The sequence below is a fragment of the Amphichorda felina genome, assembly GCF_050947745.1.
Source record: "Amphichorda felina strain 45539 chromosome Unknown scaffold_5, whole genome shotgun sequence".
Lineage (NCBI taxonomy): Eukaryota > Fungi > Ascomycota > Sordariomycetes > Hypocreales > Bionectriaceae > Amphichorda > Amphichorda felina.
This window is the reverse complement of record NW_028145045.1, coordinates 360640-375217: the sequence shown is the minus strand read 5'-3', so window position 1 is coordinate 375217 and position 14578 is coordinate 360640. Positions and strand designations below refer to the sequence as shown.

General features: G+C 49.7%; 2 protein-coding genes and 1 non-coding gene across 3 annotated transcripts; 2 read left to right on the top strand and 1 right to left on the bottom strand.

The window, feature by feature from the left end:
- Positions 1–620: 620 nt before the first annotated feature.
- Positions 621–1474, top strand: ACO1O0_004952 (uncharacterized protein; the record flags this gene model as incomplete). The annotated part of the gene is made up of 2 exons (XM_083194382.1): positions 621–1040; positions 1262–1474. The coding sequence occupies 2 exons, from the start codon at positions 621–623 to the stop codon at positions 1472–1474; spliced, it is 633 nt and encodes a 210-aa protein (XP_083049295.1).
- A 5058-nt stretch (positions 1475–6532) lies between these two features.
- On the top strand, positions 6533–6606 carry ACO1O0_004951. The gene has a single exon. It is a non-coding gene; the product is annotated as a tRNA-Ile (tRNA).
- A 409-nt stretch (positions 6607–7015) lies between these two features.
- ACO1O0_004950 (general substrate transporter) lies at positions 7016–8904 on the bottom strand (the record flags this gene model as incomplete). Its single annotated transcript, XM_083194381.1, has 4 exons — positions 7016–7596; positions 7676–7982; positions 8047–8553; positions 8650–8904. 4 exons carry the CDS (start codon positions 8902–8904, stop codon positions 7016–7018), a joined length of 1650 nt encoding a protein of 549 aa, XP_083049294.1.
- Between the last annotated feature and the right edge of the window lie 5674 nt (positions 8905–14578).

Below are 14578 nucleotides of genomic sequence, written 5' to 3'. Positions count from 1 at the left end.
TGGGCCAGTGAAGACGGGGCAAGTGTACAAGGAGAAAAGCGTTATATAGTACATAATGTGGTCGTCAATTTTACTTCTCCAATTACGACCTACGGAGTATATCAAGATCAGTGGCTATTTAGAACTTCCGAGAAATCTAGGATTGAAGAATTTTACCCCATGTGAACTTATGGAGTTGACGTATCTCCGCTATAAGCTCTTTGAAAACGCCCATCTACGTATAGTATCCAACTATCCTCTGGGTATGTTGCTTTTCGGAGCCGAGTCCCTCCGATTGGGTGGGGTGATTACGGCGTAGTTGTATTCATTCTTGTCCAAATTGAATCTTCCAGTTCCATTCTGTGGACAGAAATCTCACCATGAACATCACGGACTCAGGGTACTCCTCGAGTTCAACGGAGCCATCTGTCTCCATCGTTTGGATTCCGTCTCGGTCATCATGCCGCCTGAGAGATATCATCTCAAGCTCGTCGGGCAGCCTGGGGTCGGCAAGTCTGCGCTGGAAGTCCGATTCAAGTATCATCATTTCACCGGTGTATGTAGTCGAACCAAGACCACAGCTCTGGCGTTACTCTAGCTAACTTCTGTGGCGTTAGAAGCCCGCAGAGCCGGTAGCATGCATGGAGGGCTATTACCGCAACGCCGTGGTAGATGATCGTGTTTGCATTCTCGGAATTGACGAACTTCTGCCACGTGCCGATCATGAGTTTGTGACTCACGAGCAGGAAGAGGTGGAGATTCAGGGAGCAGATGGCTTCCTCCTCATCTACAGCAAAACCTCCAGCGAGTCCCTCAATCGCGTTCGGCGATACTACAGCGACATATTTTCCGTCAAGGCTGATGGTCTTGATGAAAATTCAGCAAAAGACCAAGATACTCCTTCAATTCCCATGATACTTGTCGCAAATAAGAGTGATGCGGTGGACAACTACGAGGTAACGAGAGCTGAAGGGCTTATGATGGCAAAGGACCTCGGCTGCATGTATGTTGAAACTTCGGCCAAAAATGATACAAATGTCATCGAGGCATTCCAACATATTGTGAGGATAATACGTCGTGAGCGTCATCGGCCCCCAGATGGGTCGCTAGACGGAGGTCCTCCGTAAAGTACAAAACTAAATGAAGAATAATATAATTTTCTATAGTAATATTTCGGGAACTTTATTAGAAGGGGATGTGTTTAATGATGGCACTACTACCACTACGCTAACGATGTTATGGGGTGGGCCGGCAACTGGCCGAGAACTGCGCCGCTGTCTAGAAGTCAGAGGACAGCCCGGCCCTGACTGCCTGGGACCCTGCCTGCCTCGATCTATCGAGAATCACCAAGCCGGAGCCCCCGGAGGACCAGCGCATCGACGGCCCCGTGCCGCCACTAAGGCACCCCGACCACAAGCCCGGCCAGTGGCCCCTGTTCCACCTGCCCAAGAGCAAGACAGCCGAGCTGAAAAAAACTTGCAAGCCCGAGCCCTGAGGAGGGAAGCGACTGGATCTCAAGCTACGCTTCGTATATAGCGTGTATCTAGCGCGTTCTCTCTAAGCATAGGGCTCGACTTTTCAAGCCTAACCTACACCAGAACCTCCTATAGGGCGAGGCCGTCGATATACGTAGGCGCTTCCATAGTCCGCCGGTACCGGCCCGCATCTAGGGAAACATCGTATATGTTGCTCTTAGTGTGCAGAGTCCTGTGCCTTAACTCACGGCTGAGGATGTTATTTCGGAAGCCCCTCTATCTCAGCTGGCTTGGTATGTATCTCTCTTTTTGGGGTGACTAGTATCCATGCTCCTGTTTAAATATATCCACCAGTTCACTAACGGCGTTACGGAAGAATCCGTTGACGCGGCACTCATAGCCATCGCCCCTATCAAGCATAAAACGACTCTCTTCCTCCGTACCGATAGCTTTCCTCTAATGAGTAACTTCACGACCGAGTGGCGGGATACATATCCCTGCGACGCTGGCTTTGGCTTCGCTAAGCCACACGCCTTCCGCTTCCCCTTTGATGCCGTCACAGCTAGCCTCACTATCGTTTATCCGGTACTAACCAACGCTCCGCCTGCAGGAGACGAGGAAGAAAATTAGTTTAGCATTAGGTTCGAGAAGGAGATTATGCAGGCTCTAATTGACTATCCGGAGTGGAATAAGTACTTTGAGGTCCGAGGCGTTGATGCCGAGGAGGGAGCCGTGGCATAGGGCGAGTTATATGTAAGGTAGGTACTTAAATATGAAGCATCAAAGCTCAGAAACGGTAAAAGGGGAAAGAGAAACCACCCAGGAATGGCCAAATTCAGACCCCCACGAATATTTGCATATAATATGTGGATACTAGTGGTTTCCACTGTCTCTGGGTACATACCCGTTCTAGACGATGAAATAGCACCTAACTTCCAGTAACCAGAGAGAGCTTCAAAGGGGAACAGGCATCATTATGCCACGTTCGTGGCGAGATCCGATCAAAATTTTCCAACTTCTTGCACATTGACTTTGCCATACCCTCGAGTCTGTCCCCTTTGAACAGTTCAACGTGGTGTTCCTCCAGGTAAATGGCCTCGTCAAACAAGACCTCGTGGTACTGGCCCCAGCCAACCTGTCCACCCAATCTCTACTCCAAGTCCAGCGGGCTGACAACCCAGGGTGCAGTGGGCAAAATGCATGCCTTTTCCTTCAGCAGAAAGTATAGGAAGGGAAGACTAATTTTTATACAGTACCTCGGGAGGGTCTTTATAAGCGTCCTCTTAAATGAGATCGCTAGATAGAAATAATAAAAAGGGTGACATGCATTATATAGCTGATATAGATACATAAAACAAGAACCCTTCGAGATATCCTTCACCTCCTTCTCCTATTTAAAGTCTGCTATCAATACTTTCCTGATTAATAGTGAAGCTCAACATGTATAGTGTATTATTCAGGAGGTGGAGTATTGCAAGTGGTCTTAGAGCATGTCGTGGGAGTGTTTTCGAATCGCTCAGTCTCGCCCTCACATTCGTCCTTGCTGATTTTATTCACCGGGCATTGATTCTTCGTTTTTACTACCAATATGACCGCATGTATGAACATAAGTAATATATTCGCACATGATCCTATTTCATCATCGTTAGCGAATTATTTGAGGAATTATAGGTTATCAAAATGCATACTCTGTATAGGAACCTTGGGATATCTAGACAGAATTTATCATATATAGTGAGTAGCAGTAGGTAGTATTTAAAAAATTAAGGTATCAAGTAGCATAAAAGTGGAAGAAGTTTCTTTAGAAATTTGACATGAGGAAGCACAATACTCTACCTATTTATAAGTAGTATATTCTGTCCGAGAGACTGATCTTAGCGAGCCGAGTGAGGTCTCCGATCTCCCTTCTTGCCTTTCTTAGTTTATCGCCAAAGGGACAGGACCTCCCTGATGTCATCAAGATGAAAGAACCCTTCCAAGTGTTTGTATCCGTTTATTGCAATAGCACTGGGTCCTTCATAGCAAGGGCATAGCAAGGGATATCCTTTTTCCTATAATAAGTCAAGGCATGTTTGCTATAGAACGAACAAAGGCAACATTAACTTTCTTCTTATGTTGTGACTGCATATGCGTAACAGGGCCACAGGCCTTCGAGGGAGACCTCCGCCAGCCACAACCAACACCAAAAGCAATGCCACTGCCATGTGATGCACTCGGCGACCCCTACCTAGGGTAGGTACCCCGAGTTCGAGTACTTATTCATATTCGTACTTGCATTCCTAACCATCATTGGCTACCTAAAGGTATCAATCAGGTGACCAGCTCCCTAATATTTAAACTCTCCTTCCCCGCAACTTTACGATGATCGGTACTCTCTCTTATCCCCACTCCCATACTCTAACAATTTTTTTAAGCAGCATCCTAGTGCCAGTCGGTATGTTGACATTCATCCTAATTGATTCAGATACCTTTAACTATACCGTCTGACACATCTTCACTAGGATCTTACAGGCAATGGAGAAACTTACGTTTGTGGGTGCATCAAATTTCCCCTCATCGGTTCCGCTTCGAATCATAATGGATGTGGAGTCGACATTACTTCATCACTTCGACGAATCACTAGCAGTCAATCTCGAATGGAAAAAGTTCAGGTTGCGAAAGAGAGGTCCCCTCACATATAATCTCGCACGAATGGCGATAAATACTTGTTTGGGTCCGGATGTCGAGGTACCGGAAGTGAAGGAAGCATATATGTCCCACATTGCCCACGACGAATGGCAACTTCTCCTCCAAGTGGATTGCTCTGTTCCGTCTGATGAGGACGACCCACCAGTGGTATATTTCGAGTCAAAGAAAGAGGTCAATGATGAGGGCAAGGTTGAATTCGTCTCGTTAATTCCTCGTACGGCAGCGGCTAGGGTCAAATACCATGACATTTTCAATAAATGGTGAGGCACACACTGTGGAAGTTTCTACATAGCGCACGGTAGTGGCTTTGCATTTAGAGAAATGACATATTGTATATTGGGAAAACAATAGGCCACTATTTTCTTCTTCCAACAAGAACGGACTAGGAATACCCTCTAATTGTCCTTCTTGCCTACAAAGCCACATTTCTTTAAACCAAAGAAACAAATGACTACCACAGCAGCCGTGCCAGCGAATATCGTCCAGAATGCCGCTCGGAAGCCGTCCATATCTTACGCTCCTGGATACCCGAGTGCCCTATGACGGACGCAGCAATGGTGGCTGTCACGGCTAGGCCAACCGAGTTGCCAATCTGCGCGACGATGCTGAAGATAGCTCCCGCCAGCGACTACGTGTCCACTGGAAACGCGTTCGATTTGACTAGATCCTCATGGACTGGCTGAAGAGCACTTGAGCGGGCAAGTACCTGGTGACGACACCCGAGGACAAGAACGGGTTTGGCGCTATGATGAGGTTCCGTGACACCCTCGTTGCGAAGCGGCTCGCAGATCTAGACCGGGGGGGGGGGGGGAGAACCGAGTCGACATTCTGCGGAATTTCATCGACGCCCGCGACGAGGACGGCCAGCCGCTCCCCCTGGACTGGATCAAAGCCGAGATCATTATTGTAATAAATATATATGTAATTCCAAGGAAATGATGTGTCGAGCGATGGAAGAAGAATGGCTTCGCTGACTGCATGTATCCTGGGAAGTTAATTTATACACCTCTGTATGCTATTCATTGATATACTCCCTGTTAAGTCCCCAGTGGAGAAACTTGACAATGTCATCAACCTCATCCGGAATTTTGTACCAGTGCCCCAAGTCTCAGTAGCACCTCCACTCGACCTGGTATTCCGAGGCCCTTAGAACTTCTGCCATCTTCTTCCCCAATAAATAGGGGTCCTTCTCGTCCAATCTTCCATGCCCCAGAAAACTGGGTGTCAAGCAAGATGTCTTATCCTTTGTTGGGTGATCCAAGACATCTAATCCCAACAGATCTCTCTCGAAAGTCTGAGCCTTGACCGCTAGGTCTTGAGGGTCGCCGTCATCGCCATTTCTGCCATCGCGCGCGAAGGGGTCATCAGGATCATCCGAATCATCATCACTCTCCTCCAACACAAGCTCTAGTTCAGATTGATATGTTAGATAGCCACATATGCCGACGTAGCCTCCGAGTGGGTATTCTAGAGACAACAGAACAGCCATGGACATTGCGCAGCCCTGGCTCAGCCCTCCAAGAACAAGCTCCTTGGCCGGAACCTTCTCTAGCTCTTGCTGCAGGATGTCCAGGATATCCCTGGCCGATTCAGCAAGCCCCTGCAGCTGCAGCCCTTTGCGGTGAGAGGGGTCCTGGAGATGCGCAATATCGAACCTGTTGCAAAATATTAAGCAGCCAGTACCGGACTCTATATAGTACGATAGAACCACTGGGTGAGCATGGACCGGCTGAATGCACTGGAACGGCGGCGCCTTGAGGTTGGAAAGAAGAACCGGGCGATGGGTACAAGATCGGCGAGGCTTCGAGCCTCCTATGTGATTCCCATCTCCAGTAATTCCTTGCCAAACCTCTCGCCATTGGAACCAAGGCCATGGAGGAGAATGACGGTGTACTGGTGCGGCTACGTTGGCTGGACGAAATACACTAGTGCATCACTAGCATCCTTTTTCGGTTGTGTGTCCTAGGTTACCACTTGAGAATTAGTGGGGAGCTGACACAATACCACAAGTGCAAGATCAATGATGGCAGTAGACAACCAACGTGGATGCGGCAACACTACTCGGATTGTGCGATAGAGAGCCCCAAGATGGCACCTAGCTACTATATCAAGTCGTCAGCAGTCCTCTGTTTTGCCAAAGCCTCTTCTCAGTATCGTATAGCAGTTCCCCCCAAACTCCAACAAGCCCTTCCCCACAGTGAACCCCGCCCGGCGTATGGCCTATATGTATGGGCTTTTGGAGGCCTAGAAGCCAGCGCTCTGAAGCCTCGCTTTGAATAAAACCTCACAGGCGCATGCAGACTAGTAAACAATGTGCATGCACTCACGGGAATCATCTCCATCCATGCCGCACATATTGCTTCCGAAGCGGTTCGTTGAACATCAAAACTGGTCGATTAGCTCAGTTGGTTAGAGCGTCGTACTAATAATGCGAAGGCCATGAGTTCGACCCTCATATTGACCATATCGTGTGGAGTTCCTCGAGCTTCAAGGCGATTTCTTTTTGCTTTTTTCTTTCTTTTTTAATATATATTTTTGCCCACATCGTGGGAGAAAAGGCAGACCCCGACACTCGAATTTGTTGACATGAATTTGGGATGACTTCTGCCTGTAATAGGAACTTTTCCACCAGCGGTATACTTGTGCACTGGATGCTATCCTTTACTCCCTTTATTATTCACAGCATGAGCATGTTCTAGATTTCACGTGTATATTCCTCTAATGTAGCTTGCTTAAACCCCTCTTTGCCTCGTCTTCTAGACCATCGAGCTTAAGCGTACATGCATGGAGGGCTGCTCCCAGTGGAGGCATAACGCAGAAAGCACATAAAATACCCGCAAAATCTTTGTTTCCAGGTCCTCCCTCCCACTTCTTTACTCGTTGTCCTTGACATCGATGACAGTCGTCTTGAACTTCCGGGCCGAGATCTTGCGGTTGAACAAGATGTCCGTCTCACGGTACGTGCGGTGCTTGAGCTCGGGAAGGCCAAAGTAGGCCGACACGAGGCAGACGACGGCGGTGCCACCCCAGACGTAGCCGCACTTGCCCGCGAGGTCCCAGCCCGTGGGGTTGAGCAGCTGCGAGGCGAGGTAGATCATGGGGATCTCGGCGACGTAGTAGGCGGCGCGGCCGACGCCGGTGCTGAGGGCGCGGAGGCGCACGGAGGAGGTCTCGGCGATGATGGTGTAGGAGATGGGGCCGAGGGAGCCGGCGTACACGAACGAGATGAGGATGCCGAGGACGGCCTGGGCGTAGTTGGTCGCCGAGTTCTGCTTGATCGACGCACAGATGCCGAGGATGAAGAGAAGGGTGATGTTGGTGACGGTGCCCCAGAGGTAGATGGATCGACGGCCGAACCAAGATGTGAGGAACAGGGATCCAATGTTGGCGACGAATTGAAGGCACGAATTGATCAGGTTGAGCTCGAAGGCACGGCTGGAATCGACACCGGCCTCTAGACGGGCGGTTAGCCATCCGTGGCCGAATACACGTGCAATGCATTGTCAGTTGTGAACGGGGAGAGAGCTACTCACGCTGGAAGAAGAAGGTTGCCTGGTTGGCGATGAGGTTACCGGCAAAATTCTGCGACGCGTACATCAGGCAGGTGATGATTGTTCGCCGCAGATCGGTGCCCTTGAGAAGGTCGAGTAGCGAAGGGCTGCCACCCATCTGAGCTTCGATCTCGACAGTTCGTTCGATCATGGCGAGTTGCTTTTGAGCTGCTTCGGTCCCCTTGGTGCCGAGGCGCTTGATGGAGCGGAGGGCCTCGTCCTTGCGCCCGCGGCGAATAAGCCACCAGGGAGATTCGGGGCTGAGGAAGACGAGGATCAGGAGGGGGGTCTATGTCAACATGGGGCCATTAGTTCTTAGAGTCGCGTAATCTGAGAATAGCACCCAGACTTACAGGGAAAATCCACTGCAGGGCAAGAGGCACTCGCCAAGCCCACTCGTCGTTCCGCTTATTGTAGCCATAGGTGGCGGCAGCAACAATGATGGAACCAATGGACCAACTCATCTGCAGCGTAGCCGTGCAGGCACCTCGGAGAGCCAGCGGGACAACCTCACTGGCATAGGCGGGCGAGTTGGCAATGAAGAAGCCCCAGGGGACTCCCTCCAATGCTTGTCCAACCGTAAGGAGAGTGAGAGAGTTGGCAAAGAACGAGACGAAGATGGTGGCGTTCATGAGAATCAGGGCCAGGATGGTCGTCCAGCGGTAACCGATGCGGTTGGTGATGGGCCCGGCCAAGAAAACACCGACAAAGGCGCCGCACTGGCCAGATTGGAAGAGAGCACTCTGCCATCGAGTTGGGATGCTCCAGCCGGATCCCTCCACCCAGACACCGTAGGTCTCTTGAAAGGCCGGAAGCGCGACGAAGTTGGTGTTGAGGAACATGTCGAACGACTCCATAACCTGAGGAGAAGATCATACACGCGTCAGCTCTGGGCTTCCACAAAGGAGCGAATCTCTCCAATCCCCAAGATCAGTGGAATGGTAGGCAAGACTCACAATGGTGAAGCACATGATAAAGGCCCAGAAGGAGGCCCAGGGGTAGTTCTTGAGGGCCTCCCACGTGCCCATATCATGCTCACGGTTCTCGCCGTCGACGGCATCGCTCATGAGGTCCCGGTTCCCCAGGACCTCGGAATGGATTACGTCGACCAGCTTGCCCTGGTGCAGCTCACCCTTGGCCTCGACAGCATCAGTTGACTCGGCCGCCTCAGCCCTGGGCTCATCCTTTGTCTCCATGACACCTGACGACATTTTCGAAGTGCTTGCCGGGTCGCCGTGCTTGATGTGGAGTGAATGGGGAACAGAACCTGGGGACACTGGGGGGCTCGGGGGGGTGGAAAGATGGAGGTCAGGGTGTTATATCATTTATTTTCGCATGTTACCCCAAGGACATGTGCCTCAATACGACCCTGACCTGTGTGTCTCGGGATAGTAATGTCCCGCATTTGGCTTTTGCATATCGTGTGCGTGATTCGCGCGTTTATGGGTACGTGCAGAGTCAGCAGTAAGCAGTGAGCAGAGCCATGGCCTTAGGGTCTTGATAGGTGCGAATAAGAGCGAGAGAGTCGCCGGGCCTGCGAGTGTTACATCCGGTACCGAGTTCCGTGGTTACATGTACATTATACACACCTGGGATTGGGCCGCTTGGGGCTCTGGACATGGCTATTCGGCCAACAGCCGCTTGGACATTGTGCCGCTGCAAGTTGCATGTCGAAGTCGAGTCGATGGGGAAGCTGGTTTAAACAATAGACAGGGGTTACTCCGCGCCGGGGTGCATTGTTAGAGCTTGTTAGCTCCCGTCCCTTGCTTTCAGTGCCATCCAGTGCCATTCGGTGCCGTACTTCCGGCGCGGCGGACAGGGGGCAGCTGGATATTATCCCTATTATCCGGATGAAGTTGACGAGTACGGAGTAGGTATTGAGCATTGAGCCTGTGTGTGAGGTGAGGGGTTCTTATTAGTCCACGTACTCCGCAGTTCGGGCCTTGGCTCCGGTTGGGGAAATCCATCCCCGGAAAGCTGGAAGTTGAACGCCAAGTTGACGCGATCAACGCTTACTTTTATTGTGACTGGTTGGAGAGCCGCATCTTCAATTCAGTTGTCTTGCGAGCACGTGGATATTGACGAGGCCACCGAATAGAGATTCCACGTGGTGATGTAGGCATGTACCTCCTGTAAGTCATTGCATCCACGGATCTTCGAGAAGCTGCTTTGCAGTTCTCCACTCCTCAGGTGGCCATTTTAGCATGGAAATCATGAACTGAATGAAAAGTTCCTTCTCCTCGCCTAAGAACCGCTTCCCGAGGCGACATATCCAGACACACAGGGCCCGTGACAGGGGGCACGGCGGCGGGATCACTTGCAATCCACGTTCCTATACCATACCAGATTAGCCTCCAAGACCGTACTTCGGGCCCAAATTTTAGCCGCAGCCTCTTATTATCATTGTACGATGTACTCGTAACCAAGAACATTGTCCCGTCGTCTCACAGCGCTCGACAAACTCCCCTGGGGGCGGTCCAGCCACCACAACCATGAGCGCCAAGTGCCTAAATGCGCCCTGGCCGCCCTTGGCGTCAAAAATGTCCCCAAATAGATGCCGGCCTTTGAAAAGATCCCATATATCTGCCGTCGGTTAGCTCCTTATAGTAACGTCACCACGCTAGTTCACCAGTCTCCTCCTAGACATGCCAAGTTCTAGATATCGATGGCGCTTCCCCATAACATCTAAAAGATGACTTCTGGTACCCTGTAAATTTGCGGCTGAACAAAGTGGCCAGTCTCATGCTTAGTTTCAATCTTAGGTTCAATCCTTGCTTTCTCAAAGCCACATAAGAATGCCACGTAGCTTCTATCATCTAAAGAGGCTGTAACCGACGGCTCGTGAAGACGATCCTAGACGCGTCGATTTTCTTGCGAGGGCTAGCTTCTTCCTCTTCTGCTTTTGATTAGTTTGCCAGCATGGCGTCATCTTAACAACTGGGAATCAAATTACCGCTTTTCAGGCCTAGCAATGATTAGTAGAAGGGGTGCAGATTCTTCATTATCGACAAGACAGGAAGCTGCCTAATTGTGTGATATGCCCGCTGCATGAGGTGCAGCATGCGCTACGTCCAGAGTAGCCTTCCAGAAAGATAAAACGATACTATGTGGCGTCAGAGACTCATTATCTTGTAGGAGAAAAATTCCATACACTTTAGTCCCCCTAGGCTGCTTTGTTAGGTCTTGCATGAGAACCTGGACCTGTGTTGGGGGGTTCTTCCCCTCTGTCAGCACCTGGGCAAGCTCGATCGATGTGGGCGATTGTGATTCCAGAGGTAGTCTGACGGAATCGACCGCCGGTTGACAGTTACACAACCTGCGGCAGACTTCTGTGATTTAAGTGTTCTTAACTTAGCCTCACGATAGGTCTCAAACTCCTGTTGGCCAAACTCGATGGCCATATCGAGATCAGTTCCATGTGAAAAAAACTTGCTGCTAGATCTCCTAAGCATTAAAAAGCCCAGAAGCGATTTGAGCCGACTGAACACTTCTTGATCATTCCCAGTAGCCTCTTTACCCTTGGTATGCTCGTCAAAGTAGCTTGATCATAATAAGGGTAGGCTTTGAGGAAGGAGACTATGCTTTGACGCTCCGATAGACGGTTCTGTATAAGGTTACCAGTTACTGCCCAACGAGGTGATGACTGGAGATGATATTCCTGTAAAGGCTGGGTATGGTACGGGGTGGTTATCGACACCCCACAGACTACTTGTTATTGTTCAGCACGGGGAACATGCGTCTTCTATATTGTTGGGATATGAACTTAGGATATAATGGCTTAATGGCACATCTTCAAGCAACGAAGGGCCAGGAAGATATACATGGTTGGGAGTTTCGCACAATCAAGTCCCTAATAATAAGTAGGGAAACCCAATTAAATACCCAGATGGTGATACGGAAAGCAAAAGAGAGAGTTACATATGTGTGTAAACCAAAAGCTAATCTTGTGAAAGCGAGACTATCGGGCTTACAGAGTAACGGTCCTAGTGCAGCCCAGACCATATATATTAATGAGGTAGCACTTACCAAGTACACCCCAACCTCGGAATGACTATACATACCACTACTGCGTATGTAAGAGTAGATCTACTCAGACAGGAATAAATCAGTATTCAGCTAGTAAATCCCCACTACGCACTCAAAATATCTCGAACCAAAATACGTACAGTAGAAGGGATCATACTAGTAACCGAACAGTGTGGCATCGCAAGGCCACAGCAGTATTGCAAGGTCATGGACTCACCGTAGTCAAAGGCAGGCCTATCTCTGATTACATTACAGCCTTGGTACTCAATAAGAGGCAGTTATAAGCGCTATAGTAATTATAATATGCAGGGGAAATATATCTCGTGGCTATATAGCGTTTTCCCCAAGTTGGACCTTTTTCCATTGGCAGCAATTGCGGCCCTTGCCAGCTTTCCTTATGTGCGACCGCCCGCAGTACGAGTACCAGTACGTGTTAGGTAACCAACTGTGGCTGAGCTTTGGCACTGACATGGGAAGCGGATGTGGCTGGAATCCCTGCCCTTCCTTCATTGGAACGCGTTGTCGCCCGCCAGCTTCTCTGTTCCCTTCATTAAGGCATCTCTCAGAAACACCAACCGAACATGTCGTCATGTTTTAGAGCATGGAAAAATGCGCTGAGGCAAACCACGCCATCCGTGAAACCAGTTTCAAGTAATACACCCCTGAAGCTTCCGTTAGAAATACCCATCGAAGAGGAAACTTTGCCTCATTACGAAGCAGAGCAGTATTTCCCTGTCCACATTGGAGATGTCTTCAACGCCCGGTATCGCGTCGCAGGCAAGCTTGGATATGGCGCGTACTCAACGAGTTGGCTCTGCCACGACGATCGGTAGGGTTAGCCTCTCGACAGTTTCTATAAATACGCTGACTGGATGAATTTGCCAGCGATGGGAAATACGTGGCGGTCAAGGTGTCCACCTCGCTCAGCAAGCATCCCACGGCGACCCATCGCGAGCTAAGGATATACGAGCATCTCGCTAAGGTTAAGTCGGCGCACCCTGGACGGTCCCTAATACGCGAGCTCTATGATGCCTTTGAACTTGAAGGACCAGCAGGGAAGCATCAATGTCTGGTGCAGCAGCCGATGCATATGACAGTCCTCGAGATGATGAGATTAAATTCCAAGCCGTTCAACATGCCTCTGCTCAAGATGACCCTGGGACGGATCCTATCTGCTTTGGACTACCTGCATACTGAGGCTGAGATCATCCACGCTGGTATACAAACTCTCGTCTTATCAGTATAAATATTCTGTTAACTATTATCACCAGATATTAAAACTGATAATTTAATGCTTAGCCTTGAAGACGAAACCATGCTAGCAGACTTCGCTAAAGCTGAAGAGGAGACCCCCAGCGCTCGCAAGAAAATCGACGAGTCAAGGACTATCTACAGGAGTCGGCGCTTTCGGCCGCCTATACGCGGGAAAAGCTATGGGCTACCAGTTTTATGCGACTTTGGGGAAGCAAGAATTGGGTTAAAGCACGAAACTAGCCCTTTCATCCAGCCGCATATCTACAGAGCGCCGGAAGTCATCTTTGAGATGCCATGGGGAAGTGCCATCGATATTTGGAATTTAGCAGGCTTGGTAAGCCACTCCAGCTGGCCAGGGTGGAATCACTTTAGACTAACCCGCCTACCATAGATCTGGGACCTTTTCGAAGGGGAGCATCTATTTGGAGATATTTTTGACGCAAACGGAAGTCATGAACCGTTCAAACACCTAGCGCTTATGGTCGCCATTTCCGGACCTCCCCCGGTCGAGTTTGTCAAGCGCAGTGAAACGGCTGAGCAGTGTTTCGATCTCAACGGTAAGCGCCCCATTGGAGCATGCGCCGGCATCGTGGCCTTGAAAACTGACTTGCGAAAATACAGGAGCTTGGATAGCCAATGATGATGCCATCGTGCCATCCACATCCTTGGCTAGCCTCGAGACACGACTCACAGGTCAAGAGAAGGAGGGTTTTATTCAGTTTATGGGGTCGATTTTAAAATGGCTGCCAGGGGAGCGCAAAACCGCAAGGGAGCTTCTCGGTCACCCGTGGCTGCTGTAACTTCATTGTGTTCCAACAAACTTCTTTGTTCATCACTACATGTATTACTCACAGTAATTTTTACATACAGACGGAGGCATCCATAGCCATTATAAGCCTAGGCCCTCAAACATTGAGGGGTGGTTAAAGGTCGACGTCCATCGGACACATCACATATCGAGGCAGGATAGAGTATGTGTTTAAAACCCAAAGGGGTCACGGAAGAAAGGCCTGGTATTATCATCATAAGGGTACAAAGTATTATACTCGCGAGAAGCTTATTTAAGAAGTAGCATCAATATTTTCATTGTCAATAAGGCCTCGTATCAGTGGGCTAGCAAATTTACATACATGCAAACCCGTTTAACGTCTTACCCATGTAACACTAAACAACTAGAGTACTTTGAACTACCGTTATTTTCCTGACGATCGACCTGGCTGTCTCAAAACTTCTACCACGATTATGACTCTCAGTTTTCATTTCTCCGCCGTAACAAAATGCAAGCCGCTCATCTTCCATTGCAGCCAAGATGCGGTGCCTGCACAGATAGAATACTCAGATACGAGAGGGTCGTCACTTGTGAGGGTATACCCCATAAGCCTTCACGCCGCTTCCTACTGACGGAGAACCATAGTGTGGGGCGATGAGGATTTGACAGCTTCTGACGGGTGTACTCGGCCTTTCCCATTTCCTCAGCATGGAATGGTTCCTACCAGGGTCGGGGACCGCCTGTTATGTCGCCGCTATGGGTGTAGCGTTTGTGTCCGCGCACCCGAGTTCATCCCAGTCCATCATGATTGTTACGAGATCTACATGCACGAGTCA